Genomic DNA, 22,846 nt, shown 5'->3' on the forward strand with positions numbered 1-22,846 from the left:
GGTTTTAGAATTTTCATCAAGTGGCAACTCTGTGAGCAACTTTCAGCTTTCGTAAGCCTATTAAATTTTTATTAAATTTTTTAAATTATGTTAAACCTTGCCGTGTGACAATACTTTCATTTCATCAATTGCATTGGTTTTAAAAATTTAAACAGCTGGCAACACGCCTTAAAAATATGTTCGACTGTTAAAAATTTCTTAGAACTTAAACTGTTAAAAACCAGGAAGTAGTGCTATACAGTTAGTTTTTACATTGTTGCGTTACTTGTGTATATTCACACCTCATTCCCACTCCCGTCTCACCACACATCTTAAATATTATATAAGTATATATATAAACTACCGTTATATTTTGACCAAACACAATGGAGCTGAGTTGTGTTGTTTTGAAAGGTTTCGAAACATTTATTAATTAAATAGCAAGTGGTGTAAAAGGTAAAAGGCTACAGAGAGCATTAAAGCGAAAAGTGCCAAAGTACATACAGGAGCAAACTCCAGCTCAGCGCAGCTCAGCTCAGCCGTACTACAACAATGCACAAACTATACGAGCATTTATCAGAGGTTGCTGCAGAAGTAAAGTTTTTAATTAACAAAAAACAAATTAAGAAAAAATTGAAACTAAAATGAAGTAAGAAAAGCCAAAACCAAAGTGAAAATAATAATGTAGTGGTAAATGTTGGGGAAAAATTGCAAAAGTTAATGCAAGATAAGCAGCTGCACTAAGCGCAGCAAAGCTACAAAAGGTTGGAGAAGAGAAAAGGGAAAAGTTTTAGTAAGCACGTCTAGTAGAAAATACTTATAGATAGATAAGTAAGAGGGAGTAAGAGGGAGAATGCAGTAATGTACATATGAGTGTATTTAGTGTGGTCTTCAAATGCTAGCACTCAACTTAAGGGAGTATAAATTGAGTACTGTCTCTTCGGAATATATAGTAATATTTTTATATAGATTATATGGTATATTTCGGAGAGACAGATTTTTTGTGAGAAGCATTTATAAACATCAAAAATATGGCAACAATTTGTAAATATAATTTAATCATCAGTAAGTTGGGGACAATTAAAAATTCTTGACACACATCCATCCATAAAAATATAAAAAACCGGTTCCGATCGTTTAAGATCGTTTATTATGATTTTATAAAAAAAAAATAACAATCGAAATGAATGCGCTTGAGTTAAAGCTTTCTTTGTTGGTATGGTAATGGTTATTTGCTATTGTCATTAATTACAAAAAATATAAATAATGTTATTACTAATGTTAATGATATACACTGCATATCAGGTCGTTTGAATCAGTCACCAGTTTGGCTGTGAGGTTTCCCATATAACTCTGTATATTGTATTGTGTTTATTGTTTTTGTTGACTTATTTTTATTGCAGTTGCCTATTTATGAATGTGTCTAGTTCATACAGAATTTCATTTATCTTTTATTTAATGTTAGATTCGAAAACTTTCGTTTAAACTTCTTGTTGTTTCGCTGGTGTGTATGTGTTCGTCTCCTGTGTGGACTTGGCAAGTATCATGCGATTCAAGACTAAGTAGAGCGCACCGCCGAGTATGAGTTCGGCAATGCCTATGAGTACGGCGAGTAGCCAGCCAGGAATAGCGAGACCAGCTGGAAAGGAAAAAAATTTAAAGTAATAAAAATAAATATAAAAAAGGTAAGGAAGTGCTAAGTTCGTGTGTAACTCGTTCTTGTTGTTATTCAACTTACTAAAGTAGCGACGCGTAAGTGTTCTACGTCCGCGCATTACACGTCTGGTCGCCTCCGATTCCTGTGTGCAGAAAGCAAGTAGCACTAAAAATAAATATAAAATTAATAATATTAATGAGAATTTAGAAACATTTTTAATTTAATTTAGAAACTAAATTATTTAATATGATGCTCTAGCACTCAGAGCTTTGTTCATAAAAATTCTTAACTATGAAATTATTGAAGCAAAAGTGTATAAATCGATCGAAGTGAGAAATACTTTGATATAATATTAGTTTCAAATATATCACTTCCGCTTTTTCGCTCTTTATTCAATGCTTTATTAAAATTGTTATAGTGATAAGATTTAGTTCAAATATGTGCCGTTTCGTTCGATAATCTTTTTTCATCTAGACGGCAACTTCATAATACCCCTCTCGTAGAAGCCCCTCTCCTTATTTGCGAAGAACTCGGACAGCCACTTTTCTCAAACCTCTTTTGAGTTTAACTTTACACCCCCAAGGGCGTTCGCCATGGACAGGAACAGGTGGTAATCATTTGGCGATATGTACGGGCTATATGGTTGATGCAATAAAACGTCCCATCCGAGCTCCCGTATCTTCTGCCGAGTCATCAACGAAGTGTGTGGTCTGGAGTTGTCTTGGTGGAACACTACACCCTTCCTGTTGGCCAATTTTGGACGCTTCTGGTCGATCGCCTGCTTCAAACGGTCTAATTGTTCGCAGTAGAAGCAGCTCATAGTGAATGAAGCCCTTCCAATCCAACCAAAACACACAGCAAAACCTTCCTGGCCGTCAATCACGGCTTGGCCACTGTTTGGGACGATTCACCGGCCTTCGACCACGACCGTTTTCGCTTGATATTGTCGTATGTGATCCATTTTTCGTCGCCAGTCATCATCCGCTTCAAAAATGGGTCGAGTTCATTCCGTTTCAGCAGCATATCACAGGCGTTGATTCGGTTCAGAAGGTTTTTTGCGTCAAATTATGCGGCATTCAAACATCAAGCTTTTTTGTGTATCCAGCCTTCTGCAGATAGTTTCAAATGATTTGGTGACAAACTCCCATCTTCTGGGCGATGTCACGATCCGCCACATGCAGGTCTAACTCGATGTTTTCCATGATTTAATCGGTATTTGTCGTCACAGGTCTTCCGCTGGCTGCCCATGGTGCCGTTTTCACCCGCTCTGAATCGTCGAAACCATTCTTCCGCAGTTCGAAGTGTTAGAGTACCATCCCCCAAAACACCATTAACCTAACGGAACGTTTCTCTAGCGGATCTGCCTTTAACGAAGCAAAACTTTAAAATTCGTGAATTTCGGTGTTAGTGAACGCCATGTTTCCACGTCTATAACTGTTGAACACATTATCCGAAGTAATTATGAATAGCGTCGTTTTGTAGGTTATGTCAAGTCCTTTCAAAGATGTATAGTATTGCCAGATACGAGCTCTGTAGCGCTTTATACATACCCACGAGATTCAAAAGACAAAATAGCGGATATTTGACAACCTAATATATGTATATAGATTCTCTGTCACCCAAAAAATATATTTTTTATATCTTTTGAAAGTTAGGTCCAATCATAAAAAATATAGTTTCAATTATAGTGCTCTCTCATAAAAATTTTGTGAACTTGCAAGAGTCAAAATACAATGCAAATATTTTATATTTGAGTTACCTAATCCGAGTGCAATAAATTCTAAAAATTCATTACCGCCTGCAACTAACAACGCTTGCAGCTACTGACAATGATAGAGCTTATAAAGGGTGATTTTTTTAAGAGCTTGATAACTTTTTTTAAAAAAAAAAACGCATAAAATTTGCAAAATCTCATCGGTTCTTTATTTGAAACGTTAGATTGGTTCATGACATTTACTTTTTTAATTTCATTTAAATGTTGACCGCGGCTGCGTCTTAGGTGGTCCATTCGGAAAGTCCAATTTTGGGCAACTTTTTCGAGCATTTCGGCCGGAATAGCCCGAATTTCTTCGGAAATGTTGTCTTCCAAAGCTGGAATAGTTGCTGGCTTATTTCTGTAGACTTTAGACTTGACGTAGCCCCACAAAAAATAGTCTAAAGGCGTTAAATCGCATGATCTTGGTGGCCAACTTACGGGTCCATTTCTTGAGATGAATTGTTCTCCGAAGTTTTCCCTCAAAATGGCCATAGAATCGCGAGCTGTGTGGCATGTAGCGCCATCTTGTTGAAACCACATGTCAACCAAGTTCAGTTCTTCCATTTTTGGCAACAAAAAGTTTGTTAGCATCGAACGATAGCGATCGCCATTCACCGTAACGTTGCGTCCAACAGCATCTTTGAAAAAATACGGTCCAATGATTCCACCAGCGTACAAACCACACCAAACAGTGCATTTTTCGGGATGCATGGGCAGTTCTTGAACGGCTTCTGGTTGCTCTTCACCCCAAATGCGGCAATTTTGCTTATTTACGTAGCCATTCAACCAGAAATGAGCCTCATCGCTGAACAAAATTTGTCGATAAAAAAGCGGATTTTCTGCCAACTTTTCTAGGGCCCATTCACTGAAAATTCGACGTTGTGGCAGATCGTTCGGCTTCAGTTCTTGCACGAGCTGTATTTTATACGGTTTTACACCAAGATCTTTGCGTAAAATCTTCCATGTGGTCGAATAACACAAACCCAATTGCTGCGAACGGCGACGAATCGACATTTCACGGTCTTCAGCCACACTCTCAGAAACAGACGCAATATTCTCTTCTGTACGCACTGTACGCATTCGTGTGGTTGGTTTAATGTCCAATAAAGTAAACTGAGTGCGAAACTTGGTCACAATCGCATTAATTGTTTGCTCACTTGGTCGATTATGTAGACCATAAATCGGACGTAAAGCGCGAAACACATTTCGAACCGAACACTGATTTTGGTAATAAAATTCAATGATTTGCAAGCGTTGCTCGTTAGTAAGTCTATTCATGATGAAATGTCAAAGCATACTGAGCATCTTTCTCTTTGACACCATGTCTGAAATCCCACGTGATCTGTCAAATACTAATGCATGAAAATCCTAACCTCAAAAAAATCACCCGTTACATGGAAGCTGCTATGCTGCCATTACTTTTTTCACTAATATAACAAGTATTCATACATACATTGAAACAAATGTAAATCATGGCGACTGGACCGACATATGCCGTCAGTGCATTAATGTCGATGAAGCGCACCGGAAAAATCTGCATAAAAAGCCATTACTTACGCAATGCGGGAATGCACAGGTAAAAAAGGAAAAAACGACATCAACAACTGCATAAAGTAAACCTCGTGCGAATGGTGGTAAGCACACAAAAATGGAAGTTAAATAGAACAGAATGAACGACGAAAAATGTAGCGGAACTCGATAAATAAAAGCCATTTTCTGACCCAAACAAAAAGGTGCAGTAAAAACGCAAAAAACAGTTCATCATCATCAGTGTCACTATCAACGTCGTGCACTTGCGTACCGTCAGCATCCGCTCCAGTTACAGTTACGTGCAATATAACAACAACAACACAGTGCTGCCACAGTGGTCAATGCAAACACAAAAAAAAAGAAGAAAATTCTAGAGAAAAGAAAATAATATGCTGGCAATGTGCTGATGTTGTTGTTGTGGCTGGCCGACACAAATGATGGTGCAGGTCCAGGTGCGTACGCGTTGTCTACGCCCATAAAAATTGGTTAACCTCCGGTGTTGGACAACGCCCTGCCAGCGCGCGTTGCAGCTGTGCCAACTGCAGCGCACTGGAGTCCACATTTTTTATCAGCGCTTTGCTGGCGTTTGCATTGCATAATTCTATTTTGTTATTCTAGGTGAGCGTGTGTAAGCGGCTGTTGCGATTTAATTTATGTAGAAACTAAGCTTTCTTGTTCGCATTGTTGTTATTGTTTTTACAATCACATCAGTAACACTTTAAGCCTATTCACATAAATTTGTTGTTCAAATTTATTTTCTACCTTTTTCTTCCTTTTTGTGCCGATTTCGTATATTTTTGCCTGCAACTTCGAAATAACAGTTTATTACATATGGAAATCTGACAATAGTTGCATTCGGTGCCCGTAACGGAAATGTTACGCTTTTTGTGGAACTACTGTATGATTTTATTTTGAAATGCTACTTAGTTATTTTGCGTGTTTTTGAAAGCTCTTGAGTATATTTTACGAGTATTTATTGACGGTGACATCCATCACTTCTAAAAATTTTGGCTAGGTCCCATTCTGCTTGAGGCATAAATCAAATTTTGCCACCTAACAAAATTTTGTATTGTAGTGTATGTATTGTGCATGTATTGGTATTCGACTAATCGACTAACCGAATTAACCGAATAGGGCATTATTTGAATAATAATATTCGACTTGCAGTATCCGGATAGTCGTAAGTTGTCGACTATTCGATTAACAGCTCATTTCCGACTATTCAAATAGTAGAAGTTCATTAAATTTCTATTTTTATTGAAAAAGTGAAACTCACTTGTTACGACTATTCGAATAGTATTAATCGATTAATATTTATATGAACGGTTACAAATCGGATATTTGAAAAAATCGGTTTTCGGGTTATTCGAATAATTTTAAGAGCCGTAGTATGTATATATTTGTACGTATTTGAAAATTAAATATACTCGTAATTTTAAGTATCGCAACATAAATAATTTTTTTTACTAAAGAAAACTAGTTGAAGTTACAAAAAAAATTAATTTTCGAAAATCATACCCCCGATTTCTAAAAAGACATTGAGAGAACCTTAAGTCCACCAAAATCTGTAATTGTTTTGTGAAGTTATAGATTGTAGATCATCGATCGCTTAGATGTTAAGCGCCTCAAAAAGCAGGCTTACTTTAATTCGCTTTATTGACACTTGAATGCCTATATTTACGAATTTGCGGTATCACAAAATATTGGCGATTTTAGCTATATAAGTGAGATCCATTGGATCAGTCATTTAACCTAATCTAGTTATGAGTAAATTATCCAAATATGTTCATTAATTTTTATTAAAAAATATTTAGAGTAGAAGTGAGAAAGGGTAGGTTTTCCTAAGAAACACATACAGATTGATTCTTCGAAATATTTGATTAGTTTGGATTTTTTTCTAACAACATGGATTACGTATAATTTCATACAATTATGAATGCTAACTGACTTTCTGATAACATTTCTTTATAAAATTTAAATCGATATTGACTAACCGAGTTTTTTCACATACTCATGTTGTGAATATAGGCTTTAAAAGTATTAATTTAACTGCTTAAGTAATCCCAATGTTTCTATGACAAAACAGTTTTCTTTGATTTGTCACACCTTCGGAAGTGGTGCAGAGAACACGAACTGGTATAAACTGGCATAATCTCTTTGAGAGTAGCAATAGCATGTGTTCATATCACATTACTAAGACCACCAATTGGTGGTAAACAGAGTAATTACTCTCTTCAGCTGTATAGCTTGGATTATGTTTTTTTTAATTGAACTTCTCGAAAACCGAAAAGACTGAAAGTGAAAACCTTAACTATTATAATATAATGAATCAATTATTATATATTTTTTAACAAAAAATTCATTAAAAATCTTATCATATGAATGTATGTATGACATCAAAAGATAAGCTTTGGACATGTTTCATACCAAATTTCGTATTTGTATGCAAGTATGTATTTTTTAGTAACATTCACTATATTTATAATAATAATATTTAATGCATTTGTACCTTCAATGATGACCTCATTCGTATACATATCTACACATGTTGGCATATACCCATATCAATTTTTACTCGCATTCTTACTTTAATTCACATGTGCTGAAATATTCTAGCATAACTTCTATTTATTCAACACTTTTTATGGCCACATTACGAATTCTACGAGCTAAATGACTAACAATAACTGTAGTTTATGTATGTGCAATATCGTTTTTTTGTAAAGTGAGTCACCTTTGTTTTGCTTATCTTTTGTAAATAAATACAAACCGCCACTGATAAGCATAGAAAAAATGTTTGTAGAGGTTCACTTTTTTAGCCAGCAGGTGTAGAGTATTTCAAAACGCAAGCTAGTTACCCATAACGCACAAAATTTCGTAATAACAATGAATGTACATATGTAAGTAAATATGTATATACTTAAATATATAGGTCAAACATAATGAGCAGCATTACATACTTAATACTTATAACAATAGAACTCATTTTTACCCAGAAAGATCACCAAATAAGTAGCACTCTTTTTCACCAAATGCATTTTGTAATAACTTCCGCTGATACAGAATTTATAAAAATAAAAAATAAATACTTCGTTGCACTTATATAAAGCACGAGTCGTTTCTAAAATTAAGTAAGATTTCTTTGACGGTCTTCGTTAAACTGGCGAATAGCAGCATGCGATAGTAAGGTCTCTTAGTGGAAGTATGATAAGCATTCCAGGCAATTCCTACACTGGAAGTGATAAGATAAGCCACACAGATATGCCATGCCATGTTATGAACGTGTACTGAAAGCAAACTTTCTACCGCTAGCTTTCAAACTGCTATGCACAGTAATTGATAATCCATTACATGTTAAATACCCCAACAATGAGTAATCGTTTTTGTTTTATTTTGAAATATTTTTCGTTTTATTTTTTTAATTTTGTTTATGTTTTTTCGTGATTCACTTCATTCTTCCCTTCATATCTAATGTGTTTACCTTTGCCTATATGTTTTATGTACATGAATAATAGCTTTTGTTCCTATGTATGTTTCTTAAAATGCAATTGATTTAACTAATGACGGCGATATTTCAAACGACGCACAGTTTTGTACCGATATCCATCGTCAGCAAGCGCAGCTGTTTCTTCTTCAGGTTGCTGCTCCGCAACTTCTTGACCTTCCTCAGTTGGTGGCAGATACTCATTAGCGGGCAGTTCATTCACATCACGACGATGACGATATTTCAACCGACGCACCACTTTGTATCGGTAACCGTCATCAGCTAAAACGGTAGCATCATCAGCTGCTGGCTCAGCGGGTTCAGCGACCTCAGTAACAGCTGTTTCTTGAGCTTCCTCAACAGGTGGGAGATATTCGTTTTGTGGAAGTTCATTAACATCACGGCGCTTGCGGTATTTCAAGCGACGGACAGTTTTGTAACGATAACCATCAGCAGCCAATTCAGTTCCTTCCTCAGCAGCGGGCTCAGCAGATTCAGCAACCTCAGCGACAACGGATTCTTGAGCTTCCTCAGTGGGTGGGAGGTATTCGTTTTGTGGGACTTCATCAACATCACGGCGCTTGCGGTATTTCAAGCGACGGACAGTTTTGTAACGATAACCATCAGCAGCCAATTCAGTTCCTTCCTCAGCAGCGGGCTCAGCAGATTCAGCAACCTCAGCGACAACGGATTCTTGAGCTTCCTCAGTGGGTGGGAGGTATTCGTTTTGTGGGACTTCATCAACATCACGGCGCTTGCGGTATTTCAAGCGACGGGCAGTTTTGTAATGGTAACCATCAGCAGCCAATTCAGTTCCTTCCTCAACAGCGGGCTCAGCAGATTCAGCAACCTCAGCGACAACGGATTCTTGAGCTTCCTCAGTGGGTGGGAGGTATTCGTTTTGTGGGACTTCGTCAACATCACGGCGCTTGCGGTATTTTAGACGACGGACGGTTTTGTAACGGTAACCATCAGCAGCCAATTCAGTTCCTTCCTCAGCAGCGGGCTCAACAGATTCAGCAACCTCAGCGACAACGGACTCTTGAGCTTCCTCAGTGGGTGGGAGGTATTCGTTTTGTGGGACTTCATCAACATCACGGCGCTTGCGGTATTTCAGACGACGGACGGTTTTGTAACGGTAACCATCATCAGCCAATTCAGTTCCTTCCTCAGCAGCGGGCTCAGCAGATTCAGCAACCTCAGCGACAACGGACTCTTGAGCTTCATCAGTGGGTGGGAGGTATTCGTTTTGTGGGACTTCATCAACATCACGGCGCTTGCGGTATTTCAAACGACGGACAGCTTTGTAACGGTAACCATCAGCAGCCAATTCAGTTCCTTCCTCAGCAGCGGGCTCAGTAGGTTCAGCAACCTCAGCGACAACGGATTCTTGAGCTTCCTCAGTGGGAGGAAGGTATTCGTTTTGTGGGACTTCATCAACATCACGACGCTTGCGGTATTTCAAACGACGGACAGCTTTGTAACGGTAACCATCAGCAGCCAATTCAGTTCCTTCCTCAGCAGCGGGCTCAGCGGATTCAGCGACCTCAGCGACAACGGATTCTTGAGCTTCCTCAGTGGGTGGGAGGTATTCGTTTTGTGGGAGTTCATCAACATCACGGCGCTTGCGGTATTTCAAACGACGGACAGTTTTGTAACGATAACCATCAGCAGCCAATTCAGTTCCTTCCTCAGCAGCGGGCTCAGCGGATTCAGCAACCTCAGCGACAACGGATTCTTGAGCTTCCTCAGTGGGTGGGAGGTATTCGTTTTGTGGGACATCATCAACATCACGGCGCTTGCGGTATTTCAAACGACGGACAGTTTTGTAACGGTAACCATCAGCAGCCAATTCAGTTCCTTCCTCAGCAGCGGGATCAGCAGATTCAGCAACCTCAGCGACAACGGATTCTTGAGCTTCCTCAGTGGGTGGGAGGTATTCGTTTTGTGGGACTTCATCAACATCACGGCGCTTGCGGTATTTCAAACGGCGGACGGTTTTGTAACGGTAACCATCAGCAGCCAATTCAGTTCCTTCCTCAGCAGCGGGCTCAGGTGATTCAGCAACCTCAGCGACAACGGATTCTTGAGCTTCCTCAGTGGGTGGGAGGTATTCGTTTTGTGGGACATCATCAACATCACGGCGCTTGCGGTATTTCAAACGACGGACAGTTTTGTAACGATAACCATCAGCAGCCAATTCAGTTCCTTCCTCAGCAGCGGGCTCAGCGGATTCAGCAACCTCAGCGACAACGGATTCTTGAGCTTCCTCAGTGGGTGGGAGGTATTCGTTTTGTGGGACTTCATCAACATCACGGCGCTTGCGGTATTTCAAACGACGGACAGTTTTGTAACGGTAACCATCATCAGCCAAATCGGTTTTCACCTCAGCAGCAGGCTCAACTGATTCTTCCACAGCGCTGTTTTGGGCTTCCTCAGCAGGTGGCAGGTACTCATTTTCAGGTAATTCATTTACATCACGACGATGACGTAGCTTAAGACGATGTACTGCCTTATAACGGTAACCATCATCGGCTAGCACGGTTTGATCTTGTGCGACATCGGTAACTGGCGCTAAATATTCCTGTACAGGCAAACTGTTATCCACAACGGGTGGCAGATAGTCGGCCGGCAATGTGGCCGCACGAACAACTGCTATCACAGCAAATGCAATCGCAAGGAATCTCTGCAAAACGGGGAAAAAATAGTTTGTGTTATTAATATTATTTTTTTATTTTTTGGAATGCTTTTAGGCGTTGATGCTACGCTTTCGCTATCCTTTGAAAAAGCGCAGCCTTTGCATGGTTTTACTGTTACGGATTCAGCTTACCATTATTGCTGTTTAATGCTACTTAATGATTGAAGGTAAGAATGTGTTATGCTTTAATTGCAAAAAGTACATGTTATTTATACCCAAAAATATTTTGTGTAAATTTAAATATAATTACCGAAATATGAGCAAATAAATTGCAAGTGTATGCGTGTGTGTATGTGACTACGCATGTGCAATTACGTACACTTTAGTTTGATTACACTTCGATATACATACATACATACAACACATCTGGTGTTGAGTATGGTCGTTTAGAGCACATCCCAAATGAGCTGAAGTGTAGCTTCAGCGTTTTGAAACGTTTATTTTCAGTTTATACGCCGCATATACTTGTTGTTGTAGTTAATTTGTTACTTAATTATGGTGCTATCAGCGAGCGCCCACTGCTCAATTATGGCAAGAAAAAATCGAAAGTAAATAAATTGTTAAATATAGCGGTGTTGAAAGCGTTGTTACTGGTATAACAACAAATATATGGACATACATACACACACATACAAAAAGAGACAGCTGAGTGTAACGAAAAGCGGCCGGTTGATCTCTAAGCTCAACCCATTTTGTTGTTTTTGTAATCTATATCTGTTATGTATTCTCCAATATCATATGTTTAGGCATTGCGGTGCGGAAAACGCAACCAATTCAATTCGGATGCTCTATAGCCTGTTTTCAAGTTCAAATCGAACATATGTAGCTTTCAATTGTCTTCAAGTGGTGTTCTTCAAAATTTTTGCGTGTTTCATGTGTTTTGTTTCCATAATGTTTTTTTTATTTTCTTATTCTTTTTTCGTGTTTTGTTTTCTTTTTTATTTCCATATTTTATTTGTGCCCCATTCATGTTGACGGACACTATTCAAGACGGATTTAGAGTTTATTTCAATATCCATTGTTTATTTTCATTTTTTTTGCAAAAATAATTCAGAAATTAACAAACAAATAAAATTATAATAATAAATAAACAAAATGGAAAAAAAGTTAATACTGTGTCGTTCATCTAAATTTCGTTGTATTTACATTCATTTGTAGCCATGCGCTAACACTTAAGTGAACAAGCTTACATAAGTATGTACATATGTACGCTTAAACGCTTGGCGTCGCAAATACCTTCAGCGTCGCATTTAAATCTGCCATTCAGCTTGCCGGTCGGTCATCAGCCGTTTTTGCACTGTCAGCATTCCTAAACATACATACACACATACACATGCATTAATATGCATATAATTGATACAAATAACAGTTTATATATTTACATATCTACATATATGTATGTGAGTGCGCACAAAAGTTCACATCTTTGTCCAAAACCCCGAAAAAAAAACATCGTAAATAGGAATCGAGTAGCAATCAATGGAGTTCGCGTTTGGCAAACGCTTCCGGAAGTTCGCACACAACGTCATAGCGGGTAACTCGTTAGAACAATTATAATAATTTTTTTTTGCATCGGTGGGTATTTTCTTGTGTCAAATGTGATGCTTTGGAATTTCGCAATCATTCTAATGAGCTTGTTTACGCTTAAACGTTTAGAATCACAATATTTCAAGTGTAATTATGTTGAATACAGGGTGTTGCTGTATGTCTACAAATAATGTTATATATTTAATTTTAGGAATTATCAACAGATTTGCTGATGTTGTAGATGTTAGATGTTTACATCTAGACGGCAACTTCTTAATACACCCCCAGTAGAAGCCCCTCCTTATTTGGGAAGAACTCGGACAGCCACTTTTCACAAGCCTCTTTTGAGCTATATGGTGGACAAAACCTCCTATCCGAGCTTCCGTAGCTTCTGACGAGTCATCAACAAAGTGTCTGGTTTGGCGTTGTCCTGGTGGGACACTACACCCTTCCTGTTGGCCAATTCTAGACGCTTCTGGTCGGTCGCCTGCTTCAAGCGGTCCAGTTGTTCGCAGTATATGGTAGAATCAAGCGCCTGGCCAATGGGAGCAGCTCATAGTGGATGATTCCCTTTCAATCCCACCAAACACACAGTAAAACCTTCCTGGCCGTCAATCCCGGCTTGGTCATTGTTTGGGACGATTGACCGGCCTTTGAGCACGACCGTTTTCGCTTGATATTGTCGTATGTGATCCATTTTTTGTCGCCAGTCCGCCACCTTCCGCTTCAAGGGTCGAGTTCGTTCCGTTTCAGCAGCATATCGCAGGCGTTGATTCGGTCCAGAAGGTTGTTTGTGTCAAATCATGCGGCACCTAAACATCAAGCTTTTTTGTGTATCCAGCCTTCTGCAGATGGTTTAAAATGGTTTGGTGACTAACTCCCATCTCCTGGGCGATGGCACGAGATGCCACATGCCGGTCTAACTCGATGTATTCCATGATTCACAGGTCTTCCTGGGTCTTTAGGATCAGTGAAATATCATGGAAAACTCTATAACCGTTTACTTCCTTAAAATTTCAAAGTAAATAGTAAAGTTTGAAACTACCGAAAAAGCGATCCCCAAATCATCAATAACTTTTTCTATAGATGAAATTTGTCCTTGATGTTTTTAAGCGGGAAGAACATTTATTTTTTGTACTTATTCGTAACCTGTTGCATAAAATTCGGAATAAGTAAATTATGTAGAGTTCTTGACACCGACTGTAATAAATCTCGTCTAAAAAATCGTATAATGAAATTATATACTAGAGAACGAAAGAGAGTGATTCGTTGCTTCGGGATTTTGCGATTCATGGAGATATTTGTACTGAATAGGGATTTACAGAAAATGTCTAACCATCTCAGTAGCTGTTTTCAAATTAATTCACATAAAAGATGATGCTTCCAGTTTGGGAACATAACAGAGTTACATGTGGATCGTTCCAAATTGCTAGATCTGCGCTGTAGCCACCATGACACGTATCGAGATGTCCATAAAATATATAGAAGTTAAACACAACTAATAGTATGTTCCTAAATTTGTATACAACCATTTAACACCATCTAAAATTATTAAAGTCGCCAAAGGCATAATAAGTTGCTAAAGCTAGCGCGCTGACAGATCTTTCAATCGTTAATCACTCAAACAAAGAAAGCGATAATTGATAGTGCTGAAGTTTTGTTGAACTCTTCAAATTTAAAAGAGTAAATACACTATTAATCGTGACACGTTTTTTCCAAATTAACTGAATTTATCGAGAACTTTAGGTTTTGTTTATTTTGAAAACATCTTTAACAAAACTTGATTTTATTATACGTCATACGAGAATAAAACAAAATTAACAGCAAATATAAAATAGTAAATCATATTTATTGCATTTAAAAATTATGAGATCTAAAATGCAAGTATGTATATAAAAAATATGTTCATTGACAACTCAAATCAAAATTTATAAAAAATATATAAAAATATATAATATGCGAGTCCATATATTCCAGTAGTAATTTCAAATACAACTCAGTCATCCAATTGACAGAGCGAAGCTGTGCCACGATTGATCCAATGCATTGGTGTCTTGCTGCAATTCAATTGCATGTACATCACAAAATTGGTGGAGTGGCCCGTTGTTGAGAGTACACCACGCCGCTCGCTCGTCTTATAGACTGGACAATCGTAGATGGTACGCGTCTTGGCATCATCCTTGTTCGCCGGTCCACCATCGGATGACTGCTTCAAAGAGGGACGGAAAAACATCACAGGCAATGTATCGAATAAGATTTTCGAATAGGATTCATCGATCTCTTGTGTTTCACGATTGAAGCGTGCGCCTTCCAAGAAGAGCCCCTGTGTGGTGGATAAGAGAATTTTTTTTTTAAGCCATTAAAAATATGTGCTATACAATTAAATGATTTTTAAATTTTTTAGAGGTGTGTTGGAACTGTGTATAAATTTGTATTTTAATATCTTACATTGAAAAATTTTGTCTCATCATTGATGGACAGTTGCTCCTGTGTGTTTATATTGTACGTAAGCATGTGTAATGAATAGTGAATGAATATAAATATATATAATTGTTAGAAAAAGATTGTTTTTTCTTGTAATTTAGTGTTTTTATAGCAATTTATTTTTTAATAAAAAAATTTACAGTTTAACTTACACGTATGTATGCGCCAAAACTTGGCATTTTATCAACTTCCAACTCGAATTTGGTCACTTCAAATTTGATTTCAACCATATCGATTTGAAAAGTATTCTTCCGTGAATAGTTCTGTAGTACACCAGTGATAAAGGATTGCGTGAAATAAAAGCCCGACAGCCAATAAACAGTCGGTTCGCCCTCGTCAATCCAACGTTGAAAGAATTCCAAACTAGGTGGGCGAGAAAAGTAGTTATTAACGAAACGGTTAGAGATTTTTGCTCGAGAAAGCATACTTCGCTCATAAAGGTATGCTACAATTTTGAAATAAAAAACCAGTATGCAGGTTACTGACTCCAGTGGATTGAAAAGAGCTCTTTAGTAGCTTATACTATTCAGTTTCAAGTATTTATTTAAAATATCTACATAATAGTGATTATCATCATTTGTAGATACTGCTAACGTTTTATGAAAACATTTTCCGAAATTTAAAAGAAAAAATAACATTAAAATCTTTCTGATATCATTCATCAATTTCATTGCAGTTCTAAATGCATTTGCTCCAACATTTCATATACTTTCCAAGCAATACTACAACACTTCTTACTACAATATCGAGGTACATATCATCTCTACAACGTTACGTACTAAGTAAAGTGTACATAAGTATCTCAAAAAGCGCTTTCAACTGAAGCTCAATGTACGAGTATTTGTCGAAATACTTGTATGAATTGTGTTCAATCAGCTTAATGCGCAAATAATTCCATATTATTGCGAAGAAATAGTAAATAGGAGAATCTTTTCAAAGTAAACGGAAGCAAATGAATTAGATGAACAACGAGGGGCAGAGATAAATGGAATACCAATATTGTTATTAAACTTGAGATTTGTTGTGCGATTGCTATTTAAAAATAGTTTTAACTCATCGCAGAAAAATACTAATGCTTTGAATAGTTACTTAATTAGATTATTAATAAAACCAAATCAAAAATATTATTGACTGTTGAGTACACACAATGCCCACAAACGAGATAGAGTGGGTAGTTTGTGTTAGAGGTTAGGGATGGATATTGTTATGGAATGAAGACTTCTTCAGCTAACAAGGCTGCTATAGAACTATAGATATGAGAAGACATCTTATGCAGGAGCGAATTATATACATATATTTGGAGTTTTAGGCTTTTGTCATACAAATTAGGTCTGAATATACTTTAAAACTTCCATTGATTAATAAAAGAGAAATGTTAGTCTTCAATTTAATATTCAATAATATTGATAAAAACATGTTGTCATATTCGAGGCTGTCAAATTTAATAATGACAGCCTCTAATTGACAGTTATTGTCAAAGGTGACATAGACAGTTATAAGATATTATAGTTTATTTTTCACGAACAATTTCGAAATATTGTTATCTACTCTACTCCACTCTAATCTCTGCTCTTCTGTGAATAAACTTTAATAATCAATCTGCAAGCTCCACTAGCGCCGATAGCATTTCTAACGATTTTTATCGAGCACTTTATGGGGTACATATCTCTAGCGAAAAGTGACGTCGTCACATCAAGCGCCGCTGTTCTCAAACAACTTTTCACACACAATCGTTTCCACCTGTTCGTTTTGCTGCCAGCTCAAACAATTGCCAATAAATTCTGTGCTTAATTTGGCAGTGTCAAGAATTGGAACGATTCTTCAAGATGTTTCGCAGCGAGCGTGGGTAATAACCGGGCATTATAAAGTCAACAAATGCCACTTAATACATTATTTGCCTAACAATTCAAATTTGAAGAAGAAAAATTATAAAAAATGTATTTCCTTAGTAATAAAATTAATTTATGCAAAAGTTTGGGTAATAAACAAAAATTAGAAATAATCAAGAGGCGTTTGTAAAGAATATTGTATATATTATATGTACTAACTCACCGCGTTAGGAAATCCGTAACGTAGCTGCCAAGTGGCTTCAGCGATGGGTAGCTTTTCTTCAGCCAGTCGGCTGGCAATTTACCAATCACCATTGATGAATGTGTGCGCTCCAATTCGGGTATCATGGCAATTTGACCTTGTATGGCTTTTTGTACGTTGACGAGGCTTTTGCGTATGTAATCCAACAAGCGATTGAATCTGTGGCAAGTGGTGAGCGTTAAAAGCAAATGTGATAAAAAAAGACCGCATTGAATACAATAGTGTCTACAAATATGAAAAATTAGCCGTTTCTTGCACCTATGCGAATCTTCTATTCAATTGTGTTTCTTTTTTGGCGAAATGAACAGAGTTGTCTTTTAAAGAAATATTTATAAATTTTATTTGTTAAACTGGTTAGCCATTCATTGCTTTCTGTGGGCCCCAACGGTTCACTAACTTCGATTAATTTTGAATTTTAATTTATGATAATAGTCAGCTGACTAAATTCGCACCTCTTTCTATTTTTTCGCAGACTAATCCGACATGAATAGTCTAGTGGCGTCGAAAATCTCATTCTTTAAAGTGAGGAAATATAAATATCAACTCGGGTCGGGTCAGTTTAGGAGTATGTATTATATACAAATATGGATATGATATCTATGTGGGACCCCTCGGATATTGAACTGTAATTAACCAAAGAATTGTGGCCTTGTTGTACACAATGGGTTCTTTGGATCGATGATTTCTGTTTTACAAGAACAACGTTTTACTTCCATTGAATTACAAAGCAAATTTCTTAAAACCTTTGGCGGCTTTTTTGTCAAGTATTATCCAGAACCCCCAGACTTGTTGGATTAAGAATGACATCAATTGTGTTATTAGGTTCGAGATAAAATACTTATAGAGATCGCCTTGGTTTTGTGATTTCGATTCGTACTGATTAAGATTCGTACTTTCACGATGCCATTCGCGGGTCCGCTCAACTTTAAGACTAAACTCGCAAAGGTCTTTAGAAAATTTCGTTTTTCCGTAATCAATGATTAACCTTCAACCTTTCTGTCATAAAATCCGTTAGTCATTTGAAGTCAAACACCAAAGATTTACAAATTACCAAAATTCACAATATTTTCTAAAGAAAGAAACTCCCTACTAAATAATCACACACACTTTAAACAACACACCATCAATCTACTTACCTTATCAGCTCTTGTCTCAATACCGTATTCATGGAATTTGTATAGATCACCGGATACTTTTGACCCACTTCGGCAATATTAAAAACCTGTGGTAAGCGTGACAGAATCTCTTTGCATATGGCAAATGCCGGGTCAACGGCGGCACCACCCGCTGCGCCACTTGCCTTCACCGAAGCCATTAAATCCGTTTGGGTAAGTAAAACACCGCCAATCAACTGTGTTTTAGTGTAGTGGAAACAAATTTATATTTAATAGATGAGATTTAAAATAAATATGCACCCATCCAAAGGTCTTGTGGCGCTTGGCATTTACGTTAATGTTCGTACATATGTATGTGTGTAGGTGGGTACTTACGCTGCTGGTTTCCTTGTTGTTGCGATTGATATCGGCATTTTCGTGTAAACCAAAAACTTCCGGATGAGGACTAAGTGCAAATGTCGAAATGTATTCGAGCGCATTGATACGAGTCGGATTTAGGGGCACACGGTAGGTGGCCGATTGTGATAAGGGATAACTGCGTTGATGGAAAATAAATAAATGAAAGAGGTGAAAGCAAGAAAATGCGTGCGTAGGTATTTTTCTTAAGTGTTTGCTGTTATGTTGCGAAATGATGGTAGTAATAGCGGTTTTAAGTATTTCGAAGAATATAAGAATAATACGAGTATAATATATACATATTTCTTTATGTTCATTTCACCTGGTTTATTTTTTTCATCAAGTTTTCTATGATTATCAATATTACAGAATTTTCGATATTATTGTTCGAAAAATTAAGAATGTCGTACTTTGAAAATTGAATTGAAAAAAACAGTTTTCGTAATTTCGAAATCAATAATCAGGATTTCTGACAATTTTAAATACGTCAATTTAAAATTTCAAAAAAGAAAAAATATATTCCTGATTTTCGAATTTTCGAAATTAAGTTTTGAAAACTTTTAGTATTTTTGAAAAGCTATATTAAGAACTTTAGGATGTCCATTGAATATAAATATAAAAAAAATAGTTTTAAGTATTTCGAAAATAATATTTCATATCTTCGAAAATTTCGAATTCGAAAATTCTAAACTTTGAACTATATGTTGACGAAAAAACTAAAATTCGCTGTTTTCTATAAATATAAATAAAAATTAAATAATTTTCGAACTTTCGAGTGCCTACAAAAATTTCGGAAGCAAGACCTAAGGATAGTATCGGGCTACACTTTGAATATAAATGTGTAGATTAAGAATTTTAGGATATACTTTGAATATAAATTAAAAAAAAAAATAGTTTTAAGTATTTCGAAAATAAAATTTCAGATGTTGGAAAATTTTGTATCCGAAAATTCTAAACTTTGGTGTTTTCGATGGGTAGAAATTAAAATGAATAATTTTCGAACATTTTGAGTACATAAATTTCGTTTATGTACGTACTCGTTTATCAGTATTTGTACTACTATGTACTGTTATCTGCCAACTTCGGCGAATTTAGGTGAAAGAGTTTTCGTTGCTGTCACGGACAGCCTTTAAAATCGAAAATACACGTGACATTCCACAAAATTGGCAAAATTCAATATTAAAAAATAGAAAAAATAAATAAATATGCTGGGATAGAGATAAGCACATAACGCAAACAACTGTCTTTCTTACACGATTTCCACTCTCTCCTGCACTACCTTTGTTGAGCACACAACCAACAGAAATAATATTACAAACTTCAAATACAGCGCTGAGTACACTTACTTGTCCATTTCGATTGTGGTCGGATTATATATCATGTTGAGCAGTGAAAGGATTAAGCGGCGATCCTTGTCATCCGTAACACGGCCACCATAGTTGCATTCGCCGGTAAGATAAACATGTCCACGGAACGGTATGCTCTTGCTTTGTGCGATGAACATCTTCAGCTGCATCAGCGATATTCTATTGTGGGAGAAATGACACGAAATCGAGCAAATAAAAACGCGAAATGCTTGCAAAATATTTATTAGAAATAGTAAAAGCGCAACAAAGCGGCCAGCATCGGTGGGAGGCGAAGCGGCAGGCGAAAACCATATCTGTGTAGGATTTGCGGTTGAGTAGCGTTTGACATTGCAAAATGGCGAAATGCGGTGGGCAGCATAGTAGCGAAATTAGAAAAGTAGTTACGTATCTGCTGACGGCTACAGCTGACAAATATGAAAATAAGCTTGTAAGCAACTAAAAAATTGCTTTTCACCAAAGCTACCAAATAAAGAAGCATACAAATGTTGGCATTTGAATAAAATACCCACATAGCATGCATAGCAAGGCGCTTGTCACTTCCGCCCACACAATAAACAGGCAACCGCTAGCACGTCAAATTACCGTTAGCCTTTCAACACACAAGCCCACACTTACTCCGTACCCACCCACCGTAGACCGTTTAACATGTCGACCTCACTTACTTCAAATCCGCCTCACTGAACTCATACGGTATATTCCAACCGAGCGGTCCGAATTCACGTCGCTCCTGCACCACAGCATGGAAGAAGACCATGGCGAAAACGCCGCGTAGCCAGCATTTGTTTGCCATATCCGAGTAGAGGAAGGCATTCGTAAAGAATTTATCGCGTACCAAGGGATCCGAATTGAACGACCTAAACATGTTCGCCTTAAGACCTTTTGGCGGTTCATTTGTCATCTTCACCGAATTCTGCAGCACCGATACGGGAAACACATTGCTCGGATATGAGGTACACCACAGCCTATAGTCGGGATGTGCTGCATCCGCCAGCGTCGTGTCATTGCAAATGCGCTCTAATTCGCCCATCCAACTGACGGCGACGTGACAGTTTTGCAAAACAACCCAATGGCCGTAGCGATTTGCTTCCATTATCATTTTCTCGGCACGTGGACCTTGACCTTGACCCAATGAAATCGTTTTTGTCCTGTAAAATATTCGTTTGCGAAAATTTACACAATTTTTTTTGTTTGTATGTGTGTATGCATGTGTGAGGGAAGTTATATTCGATTGCTATTTTTTTCGGATCAGCATGTTATAATGACGTGATTCAATGTGCAAACACAGACTTTTGTATGGGCGTGAACAGGGCGGCGATTCTTGTTTTCGGAATTAAAAAAGAAATGTTGCTCTGTTATATATTTGAAAGGCGGTTGTTATGAAGTATTCAAACACCAAAAAATGAGGTTGGAATTGTATTAGAAATATTTTTGTCCTTTCTTTAAGTCGTGGAGTCCTTCCCGAAGTGCGAATCATGTTTGGAAATATGAAGGAGATAGCAAGCTTCAAGCTTAGACGTGCGTCTCAGTGTTTAGTTTGGTTGAAAGCAAAAGTGTTTATTAATAGAGACATCGGAGGCCAATAACAAACTCACGGTCGTACGTTCTGTCAAGCAAATGATTCTCAAAAAGTCTATTGGTTCTTTGCAATCTTCCGTGTTCAAAACTCGCACGTTCTTTTATTTTTCGGCCAAAATCAAGACTGTAACAACAAATGAAAAAATAAGCTCAGTCCCATCCTCACCTGTTTCATCCAAAACCTGACAAATACAATGGTCAGGGATTTATGAGATTTTCTTAAATAAAATTTATACGAAGAAAATTTCGAGAAAACCTTTATCCTTTTATGAAAAATGTTTAGAGACATGAAAAATGTTAGTCTTATTTTTGATCCACATCTTTAGAACAGGTTCAAAACTTTATTTCTCCATTATTGGTGTACGAGTATGCATAATACTATATAGCTTCCTCAGATTTGGAATAATATACGAGGAATTTGATATATGATTAAGTTATTAAGTTGTTATGCTAAGTTGTGTTATGTTCTGTATATATGTATGTAAGTATATAAAATTTAAGAGTTGTCATGTCAATATCAGTCATGGTGCTTTTCTGAAGATAATTTTTTTCAGCTTATTACAACTCTACTGTTGGAGTGTCTAATTAAAATTTGTGTGTACTGAACGTTGACCGTTATCTCATTTCTCTCGTAAATTATTAAAAAATTTAAAACTTCCAATTTTCGTTGGAGGGAACTTTTACACACGTCTCTGTCGAAGGTTGTTTCATTATTACTTCATATGTCATATACAAGTAGTAAAATGGAAAGAAGAGTGGAGGCATATGTATGTAAACTAGGATGGTTCTTAAATGTAGAAATAAAATTTATCGCTCGATTTTCTAAACATCAATAGGTCGATGATACAATGGTCAAATTTTTGTAATAGACACCGCTTTCCGACATACTGGGATAACTACTTCATTCGAACTCCAAATGCATATGTGATATCTTGGATAGGTCTAAGTATTATGTCCCGATTTTTGAATTATCCGTACACCATATATTCTAATATATGGTATTGAATAGTAAAATCCGTATATTCGCACACCCGGAAAAATTTGTCAGCCCGGAAATCCAACGCAGAATCACTCTTTCCAGCAGGTGCTACTTTGGTCTGAGTAGGCAATTGAAAAGTAAAGACCTCTCTCGACGAACCAAAATCAAACTCTACAAGTCGCTTATCATTCCCGTCCTGCTTTATGGT

At 37.1% G+C, this 22,846-nt stretch overlaps 3 protein-coding genes across 4 annotated transcripts in view; all 3 read right to left on the bottom strand.

Annotated features, from left to right (window-relative positions):
* Nucleotides 1-1,106: 1,106 nt before the first annotated feature.
* LOC105214725 (uncharacterized) lies at nt 1,107-8,052 on the bottom strand. 2 transcript variants are annotated; one of them, XM_011188306.3, is made up of 3 exons: nt 7,915-8,052; nt 1,718-1,801; nt 1,107-1,618 (listed from the first exon to the last, which is right to left on the bottom strand). In XM_011188306.3, the coding sequence occupies exons 1-3, from the start codon at nt 7,958-7,960 to the stop codon at nt 1,461-1,463; spliced, it is 288 nt and encodes a 95-aa protein (XP_011186608.1). In that variant the 5' UTR covers nt 7,961-8,052; the 3' UTR covers nt 1,107-1,460. The 2 variants fall into 2 exon arrangements, with proteins under 2 accessions (XP_011186608.1, XP_054085163.1); XM_054229188.1 differs by having other exon boundaries at nt 7,883-8,019.
* Nucleotides 7,922-11,311, bottom strand: LOC105214717 (immunoglobulin A1 protease autotransporter). Its single transcript, XM_054229187.1, has 2 exons — nt 11,237-11,311; nt 7,922-11,092 (listed from the first exon to the last, which is right to left on the bottom strand). The coding sequence occupies exons 1-2, from the start codon at nt 11,237-11,239 to the stop codon at nt 8,480-8,482; spliced, it is 2,616 nt and encodes an 871-aa protein (XP_054085162.1). The 5' UTR covers nt 11,240-11,311; the 3' UTR covers nt 7,922-8,479.
* A 3,198-nt stretch (nt 11,312-14,509) lies between these two features.
* Nucleotides 14,510-22,846, bottom strand: part of LOC105214707 (dynein axonemal heavy chain 3) — a 108,866-nt gene continuing 100,529 nt past the window's right edge. Inside the window, exons 59-65 of the mRNA XM_011188282.3 lie at nt 20,747-21,229; nt 20,064-20,243; nt 18,697-18,856; nt 18,343-18,557; nt 17,168-17,365; nt 15,268-15,478; nt 14,510-14,954 (exon numbers count right to left, since the gene is read on the bottom strand). Coding sequence (XP_011186584.3) covers nt 14,628-14,954; nt 15,268-15,478; nt 17,168-17,365; nt 18,343-18,557; nt 18,697-18,856; nt 20,064-20,243; nt 20,747-21,229 — 1,774 coding nt within the window. The 3' untranslated portion in view covers nt 14,510-14,627. The remainder of the gene's footprint in view (nt 14,955-15,267; nt 15,479-17,167; nt 17,366-18,342; nt 18,558-18,696; nt 18,857-20,063; nt 20,244-20,746; nt 21,230-22,846) is intronic.

Source organism: Zeugodacus cucurbitae, chromosome 4 (genome assembly GCF_028554725.1).
Source record: "Zeugodacus cucurbitae isolate PBARC_wt_2022May chromosome 4, idZeuCucr1.2, whole genome shotgun sequence".
In the NCBI taxonomy this organism is placed as follows: Eukaryota; Metazoa; Arthropoda; class Insecta; order Diptera; family Tephritidae; genus Zeugodacus; species Zeugodacus cucurbitae.